Source organism: Tupaia chinensis, unplaced genomic scaffold, assembly GCF_000334495.1.
Source record: "Tupaia chinensis unplaced genomic scaffold, TupChi_1.0 Scaffold000531_1, whole genome shotgun sequence".
NCBI classification, from domain to species: Eukaryota; Metazoa; Chordata; class Mammalia; order Scandentia; family Tupaiidae; genus Tupaia; species Tupaia belangeri.
Window position 1 is genome coordinate 582529 of NW_006160044.1, and position 8681 is coordinate 591209.

The following is an 8681-nucleotide window of genomic DNA, read 5'->3' on the forward strand; positions in this document are numbered from 1 at the left end:
CACACGCACACAGAGTGAGTTTAAGCCACCAGGTCTGGGACTCAAACCACAGTTGGCTACATGGGAGTCCAGCGGCAGAGCCATTACGCCAAGTGCTGGTCCCAAAAAATAATTATTTTTATTTAACTTTACTTTATTTATTTGTTTGCTTGTTTGTTTATTTAATTTGGACCAGAGAGAGAGAGAGAGAGAGAGAAAGTCAGAAAGCAAGTTGCCAGCTCTGGGACTTGAACTCATCAGCCCTGTGGGAGTCTAGTGCCCTTCACCACCACACCACCTGGTGGCCCCAAGTTGTACCCTTTTTATTGAGTATAGGCAGCTAGAATTTTACCTTGCATGGGAAATGGAATTTCTCCACATCCCCTTACGGAACACCACTATGCCAGGCAATGTGAAAATGCTAGGCAGTCAACAGTGACCAACACAGGGACCCTGCCCCTCGACCTCAGAGTCACTGCACAGTGGACACAGAGAGAAGTATGAGGATACACCCAATACTGATCGTAACTCCTGAGACTGTGCAGGGCACTCTATGGCACTCTCCGCTGCTCTGTAGGCAGAATGAATACCCCGCTTCACACCAGACACCGGATCAAAGAGAATTTTGCAACCATCTCTGGTGACGGGGCAAGGAGGCATGCAGGGCTGTTCATTCTGCACCAAATCCTTCCTTCCAGGAGCTACTTTGTTCTTTTTTGTTTTTTTTGGAGAGATTTTCACTGTAGGGCACGTGCGCTCACCAGACAGACAGAAAGAGACATAGAGACAGAAAGCGAGAGATCACCCCCCAGGGGGGATGGTCGCGCCGCAATCCCTTCTCCTCCATTCTCCTCTCGGGATCTTGGGCACACACGCACACGCGCCTGGCGTTGAGTTTTAAGCCACCGGGTCCGGGACACGAACCGTGGTCGACTATGTGGGAGTCCAGAGACATAGCCATTATGCTAACTGCTGGTTCCCCTTCCAGGAGCTACTTTGGAAGTAGAACATAATACTGAGAATACCTGGAGGAAAAGAATGCTTGGTCACGTAAGTTGCTCCTTTACAAGCAGTCTGTCCCTACAAGACTGGTCTGCATTAACGGATTATAAACAAAGCACAAACTCTAGCCCCCGGCCCAGGAACTTCACTGCCCAGTAAGTGTCCTAGAGAAGATTCCGTGACAAGCACCTCAGTGTTCCTCTGCAATTTCATTCTGCCAGGAGTCATCCTTCAAAGGATGCTACCAAATCAAAGAGAACACATTTAGAACTGAAGCTTTTCCAACTCAAAGGTACACTGAGGTGGTATCAATTTTTATTCTTCTTAGAACCCAAAGTAAAACATCTGACTTTTTGATGTACAGTTAATTTGAAGAAATGCACTTCTATGCTTGGGTGCTAGCCCACCAGATTCCTACTGTGGTTTAGAAAGTTCCAAGACATGTGATGTCACATCGCTGAACACAGGGAAGAAGATTAAGGCTCAAGAAAGTGATGCAAGGGGTCAGTAGGTGTCATGGTGGTTGAGGCCCTAAACTCCCACATGGCTGACTGTGGTTTGGGTCCCAGATGTAATGGCTTGAGGCTCATACTGGGCATGTATGTGTGCCCCAAATCCCAGGAGAATGAAGGAGAGGGGACTGTGGCATGGCTAAACGCCTCAGAGAGATTTCTCACTTTCCCTTTCACTGTCTCTCTCTGGCAAGTACATGTGCTCTATGGCAAACACCTTTTCTTAAAAAAAAAAAAAGACAGGAAAGGAAGGGAGGGAAAAGAAATGCAAAATGCCAAGGAAAGAAAGAAAATTGTCACACATAACATAAATGTGATTATTATACTAAGTATAAAAAGTTTGCTGTCGCGGGACCAGCAGTTAGCGTAACGGCTATGTCACTGGACTCCCCATGTAGTCGACCACGGTTTGAGTCCCGGACCTGGTGGCCCTAACTCACACCAGGTGTGTGTGCACGCGTGCCCAAGATCCCGAGAGGAGAATGGAGGAGAAGGGATTGCAGCGTGGTCATCCCCCCAGGGGGTGATTTCTCACTTTCTATCCTGTATCTCTGGTGAGCACACACGCTCTATAGCAAAAACCTCTCTCTAAAAAAAAGGTTTGCTGTTGCTCACACAGGGTCCATTTTGTTAACACCATAAAAAAATGTCAAAGAAGTGTAAATTATGTAGACATGATGAGAAGCTGCAGGAAAGAACCCCCTAGAGTTAGAAGGTCATTTCTCTTCTTCGTTTTAAAGACGAGGAAACTGAAGTAAAGCTATGCCCTATGAAGATGGCAGCTCCTACACGGACAGCCTGGAGGAGAGTGGCCTGTCTCCCTCCAGTGCTCTGTGACAGGCCCATGCAGGGAGTCCGTCCCCTAGGACAAGCAGTGACAGTCCCTCCCCTGCAGTGCCAGGGTGGGACAGCTGTCCTGGTCGCTGTACTCCCTACTTATTAGCTCCTATGGTGCACTTTTTTGAGGGGCATTTCATTTTATCTTCAAACCTATCAATTAATGTATGGCTAAATTTCTGAAATCCATTCGCGTCTCTCCTTCAATTTTTCTTAGTATCTATCAACACTTCTTCCTTCTTCCTATAAACAATGATGTCAAATTTTGACATCTATGTTTTTTCCTTTAAGTTGTTAGTACCTCCTAGTCCAAAGTGGCTTCTGATAAAAGAGAACTATGAATAAAATATAAAGTTACATTTTCATGTCTTGTTTATCAATTATTGATGTGGCATCCCATTCCTGGACTTCCGGTCTGAATGACTAGAAGCTCCTTGGTATCTCCGATTCTTACATTCCCTTCATAAAGTCTGTTCCTGAAATCATCTTGCCTTCTGAAAAACCTCCTGGGTTTGATCCTCTCTTCACCTTTTCTCCACTGCTGTCACCCTGGTCTAGATCTGGCGACTTCACCGGAGAAGTACTGCGATGTCCTTTTAGCTGGTTTCCCCAACTTCCCTCCAGAACAGGACAGTCCTCGAGTCGCCGCCTCACACTAACGTACTGACCCCACTTCACAGCCTCCACTACACCGGAGTGACAGCGGGACTGGGCCGGCAGGTGGCACGGTGGTTGGGGTGCTGGGCTCCCACACGGCCGACCACAGTTTACGTCTCAGACCTGGCAGCTGCCTCTCTCTCTCCTCTTGTCAAATTAATTAATTAAATATTTACCCCCCCCCAAAAAAAAGTGACAGCTGGCCTTTAGAGCAGTGCCATCTCCTAGCCAGACCTTGCCTATTCCATCTTTCCCTCCCTGCCCCGGTAGTGCAGGTACGTCTCCTCTGGTCTTCTCCAGACATGGCACCTACCCATGGCACCCCGACTCTGCTCATTAATCCCTTTAGCACGCTCGCTAGCATTACTAACTGCCAACAATGACCCCCTCGCCTAAAACCTTCAAAGCTCTATTCAGTTCTGGCCTCCTAGGAAGCTCGCCCTCCCGTTCCACACATACACCCAGGATTCAAACTTCGTAGTACTTTCTTTCGCACTCAACCATTCCGTAATTGTAGAAAACAAAATGAAAGCCAAAAATCAATCCATCAATCAAAGAAAAAACAAGCAAACAAATCAACAAGCTGCTTGTCTGTCTCTTACTGTCGGTAGCTTCTACACCATTCCCTAAACACTTAGTAAGACAGGAGACACACAGTGCTTGAGTGGCAATGATCCTATAACCTGACCGTTTACTCTCAAAAGGCGGGAGAGGCGCCCAGGAAATGCATCAGCATGAGCTGTTCCTTACCGTATCCGGCTGCGGGTGGTGGGTGTCACAGACGCTGTGGGGGAGGAGGACAGGGAAAGCTGTGGCGATGTGGTCCCCATCGCCATCAGAGAGGCCGGCGACGCTCCCTCCGAGGCAGAGATCTCCCGTTTCATTTCTTCACTACTTCGTCGAGACACTGGTCATGAGAAACACCCATTATGTATTTTATAGCAAAAATACTTCAGACTGAGTTTTTTCCCTGGAGAGTCCAGAAAGAACAGATATTCATGTATGGGAACAAAATCTAACATTCTTTACCTTGCAGGTAACTAGGAAGGATCTATCTTTCCCATCAGTGAGTCTGCGACTAGGTAGAGTAGTTAAAACATGCACTCAGTCCACACTCGCTGGAGACCAGGAGTGTGTCCCACCCACCCGAGAGCACACCAGCACCTACCGAGCACACACAGTGCACGGCACGGACAGCCGCTCGCTTATAGCACAACGGAGATCAAAGACAGGCTAATTAGAGCAGCGCTCGCAACTACTCTCCCTGCCCCACGCTCAGTGCAAATCAGCACGACCCTTACGAACGTAGCCGAAAACACGGCTCAAAGGGCAGAAGGGGAAGAGCTCTCCTTACCCAGCTACACGTAACTCTGGTCAGGTCACTTTTAAAAAACACATTAACCGGACAGAAAGAAAACCAAAAGCTATTACCAGTGGGAAACAGCAGTAATCCTTTAGAAAAGGATTGGTAGGGGCCAAATTACTTTTAGGGGCCAGCAGGTGGAGTAGTGGTTAAGGTGCTGATGCCCACAGAGTCGACCGCAGTTCAAGTCGCGGACCCAGAGGCTTGAAACTCACGCCGAATATGTGTGTGTGCGTGTCCAAGATTCCAAAAGAATGGAGGAGGTGGAGACGGTGGTGTGGCCATCCCCCTCAGAGGTGATTTCTCACTTTCTGTCTCTCTGGCAAGTGCATGTTCTTTATAGCAAAAATCTCTCTTAAAAAAGAAAAAAAAAGTCCTATTTTTCAAGTCTGACATACCAGACACTGTATCAGAATTAGGAATCGTTCTGAGAAGTATCAGGTCCAGATGTCACTAGCAGGAGCGCCGACAAAAGTGGTGTGCTAGCAAGCTGGACTGAATGCTGCCCGGTGCTCAGGGTGCTGGCTGAGAACAAGGAGAAGTGAGACACCAGGGGACCAGCAGCTGGACTCCCACGTATTCAACTGTGGCTTGAGTCCCAGACCCGGTGACTTAAAACTCATGCTGGGCACGTGGGCGTGCGTGCCCAAGACCCCGAGAGAAAAATGGAGAAAGAACTGCAGTGTGGCCACCTCCCCTGGGGGGTGATGTCTCACTTTCTGTCTCTCTGTCCATCTGGGGAGCACATGTGTCCTATAGCAAAAATCTCTCAAAAAAAAAGAAAGAAAGAAAAGAAAAGTCTAGAGCTGCCCCTGGCATCTAGTAAGTACGGCAATTCTTTAAGAAAAAGAAGAAGTGAGACAGCAGACCAGGTCCTGGACCTGCGATTTCTCTGTCACCTTGGAAGGAGCTGGACCGGCAGTAGCCATTAATTCTATCTCTGGGTTGATTTTAATAGTGTTACATATTAGTAATTATTTTGTCCCTGAGTACTAAAAATAGCCCTTCCTTTTATTGGTTAAAGTTTTCCTGGATGATTTTATGACAACCATGTAAAGTGGTGCCCCGAAAGACCCACAGGGGACGGTGCTTCTCCCTATTAGGTGACTCAGGATGACATACGTTCACGTTCCTGGCGTAACAGTTTGCTTCATCTGCCCACGGGTACGTACACTTGCCAGAGAGACAGGAAGAAAGCACTGCCCCAGTGGGGTACGTTCACGCCTCGACCCCTTCTCTCCCGTTTCTTCACCCAGTCGGGATTCTGAGCACACGTGCACATGCCCCCGGCATGCTATCCGAGCTGGCAGGATTTGAATCATTTGGTCAGCCGTGTTAGCTCCGGGCCTCTTAACCACCAGCCCAGAGCCGACTGCACAATCCTATCATTATTCTTTTTGTCTGTCCCAGTGTCACTTCTTTCCATGCCTAAAATCAGCAGTTTCTTTTCGGTGGTATGCTAGGAAACAGACTTTGAAAACCTTCTTGGAATTTTTATATAAAACAGAGGAAACAGATTAAGAAAAAATTTTAACGCTGTTAAAAAAAAAAAGCACATACAAAAGGTTTTAGGATCTGGGCTTTGGAACAGTACTTTTAGCTGACCACAGGACTTCTCACTGACTTAAAGACTCAGCTACGATGTCCTGAAAACTGGAGTAACTTCACCCCAGGTGCAAGGGAGACAGTAAGGGCACAGAGGCAGAACTACAGGGATTTCTCCTTTGATGGTCTAACTTCCAGTTGAGCTATTAAGTTTAAGATACAGCAAGGAAGAAGAAATAATACAAACTGAAGCGTTATCTTCAGAAGACAAAGTGAGCCCATCAAAGCCATTATTATTGGACGGCTTTATCAGAGTGGAAAAGCTCAGCTTCCAGGAAACTTTTGGTGTGTTTTGGAGTAACTCTTTAAAATCAGTCATGACATACCTTAGGATAAATATTCTAGTCTTTCACAACTATATCAACTTTATATAAAGCTGTATTTTCAATGTATCAATTAATACAGTGTAGTGCTTACTAGGTACTTGTTAAATGAATTCAACTAATTTTTGTTGTTTTAAGTCACATTTTTAAAATGCGATCTGCACAGAATTTGGGAGATACAATATGGCAAATGCAGAGTAAAAAGAAAAAAGAGCCAACGAGGCCAGTAGAAGTCTAAAGAGAAGTACCAGCATCGTTAGCATTCAGAAGTACGAGCGTGGACTTCCAGGAGCGCCCTGGGAAAGGGAATTCCGGACAGAAGGCCGTTACCTGAAATGGCTTTGGCGCTCTCCATGGCAGGTACTCTGGGCAGGGAAGCAGGCCGGCTGGCTGAGGACGTTCTTAGCAGATGCTCTGCACAAAGTGGAAAGGGTCCTGGTCAGGAGACCTGGTGCTGCACTTTCAAGTTACAAAGGCCCATCGAAGATGAGTTTCACTACTCAACCTTGAGGCCTACGGTGGCCCTTCAAAGTACCCCATTATCTATTCATCCAAACGACTTCCACAGACAAGGAACACAATCGAACATTCTGTCAGTGTTTTTACCTTTAGGGACAGGACGGTTCATGCTTAGTACCTCAATGGAAATGCGAGTATAGAAGAACTGTGAGAGCATCATGAAGGAGGGCTCTAGGGACCAGCGGATGGCACAATAGTTACATCCCGAGACACTCACAACTGCCGTTCAAGTCCCGGATCTGGCGGCTTAAAATTTATGCCGGGCGAGGGTGCGTACATGCCCAAAATCCTGAGAGGAGGGTGGAGGAGAAGGGATTGCAGTGGCCATCCCCCCTGAAGGGTCATTTCTCGGTTCCTGTCTGTCTCTCTGTCGAGCACATGCATCCTATAGCAAAAATCTCTCTTAACAAAACAAACAAACAAGCAAATAAACGAAAGAATGGGGGGGGCTCTAACAGGAAGAGGAGCCGACTGAGGGAAGGCTGTATGACCTTGCACACCTGAGAGGGGGACTTCAGTCTGAGGGCAACGAGGACGCATGGAACACGTCCGAGCACTCGGGGAAGGCCACGCCCCGCGCAGACACTGCGTCTACTGAGCGCAGCCTCAGCTCGTTCCAGTCCTCCCTCACCCTCTAGGCACAGCTGTCCTGGGAGTTCCTGGAGCTCCCTGGAAACGGGCACACGCTGCCCTCCTGCTCCTTCTCCAAGCCTCCTGAGCCTGGTGAACTCCATCCCCCTGTAGGTGCTGGAAGTGATGAACACCCCCTCCCCGCCATGGTGCCCACATCCTGCTGAGGGAGCTCTCCTAGGGCCCCCTTCCCCGCACCCTCTCACCTGAGGCTGCAAGCCTGATAAGAGGCTGTCTTCAGGCTGAGCCACCGTGGCGGACACAAGGACAACTAGCCGTGCTCCACCTGGTCGAGGCCGTGTCTGAAGGGCATGTGACCAGGCTGAGAGGAAGCAGCAGCCTTTGCAGTTTACAAACATTCTTAGCCTTGCTGTCCAAGAATGTTCACCACTTGGGAACCAGCAGTTAGCGTAAAGGCTATGTCGCTGGACTCCCACGTAGTTGACTGTGGTTTGAGTCCTGGACCCAGTGGCTTAAACTCACGCCAGGCGGTGTGTGTGCATGCCCAAGATCCCGAGCGGAGAATGGAGGAAAAGGGATTGCAGTGTGACATCCCCCCTGGGGGGGGTGATTTCTCGCTGTCTCTATGTCTCTCTCTGTCTGGCGAGAGCACGCGCCCTATAGCGAAAATCTCTCCAAAAAATAAAAAAGAATGTTCACCACTTCTTTTTAAGAAGTGACAATGTAAACGAATCCCCTCGGAAAATACTATGTCAAATGGAACAGTACATGTCATTATCTCTTGAGGATGGCACATCTTTTCACTCTAAAATATAGCTTTAAAAAGTGCAAGAAACACTGGTTATAACTATGAACCACTTTGGAGGCACAAGGAGTAAGAGGGGAAGCTGACTTTCTCAGTGACAAGAAGACGTAGAAAGCTTGCAGTCCTCTAGCGCTTCCTGATCCTGAGCAAACATCACCTCTGTGCCAGAGCCTGTAAGAAGCATTAATCTGCATTCTGAACCCTGTGGGCAGCTGGCGTTTTTTCTTACAGGAAGAGACATTATGCACAAAGTCTGACAGGCAGACGAAGGCAGCAGAACACGGGAACAGCAGGAAACAGAAATCTACGTTTTAAAATGTAATCGCATTTTCTATTCTACAATTATGAAACTGTGGTCAAGTCCCTAAAAAGCATAGTCTCCCCTCAAAAAACAACATGGCACGTTAAGGAAGTGAAAACAAAGGTTAAAAAGACCAAACAGGGAGTGTGGGTTATGGGCACAGGCGTATGGCCTGATAATTCCCTAC

At 47.8% G+C, this 8681-nt stretch overlaps 1 protein-coding gene across 1 annotated transcript in view; it reads right to left on the reverse strand.

The window, feature by feature from the left end:
- Positions 1-8681, reverse strand: part of SPECC1L (sperm antigen with calponin homology and coiled-coil domains 1 like) — a gene marked incomplete in the record, with an annotated part of 147371 nt that overhangs the window by 44244 nt on the left and 94446 nt on the right. The window contains 2 exon segments of the mRNA XM_014591093.1: positions 3738-3894; positions 6609-6692. Of these exon segments, the coding sequence (XP_014446579.1) occupies positions 3738-3894; positions 6609-6692 (241 nt within the window).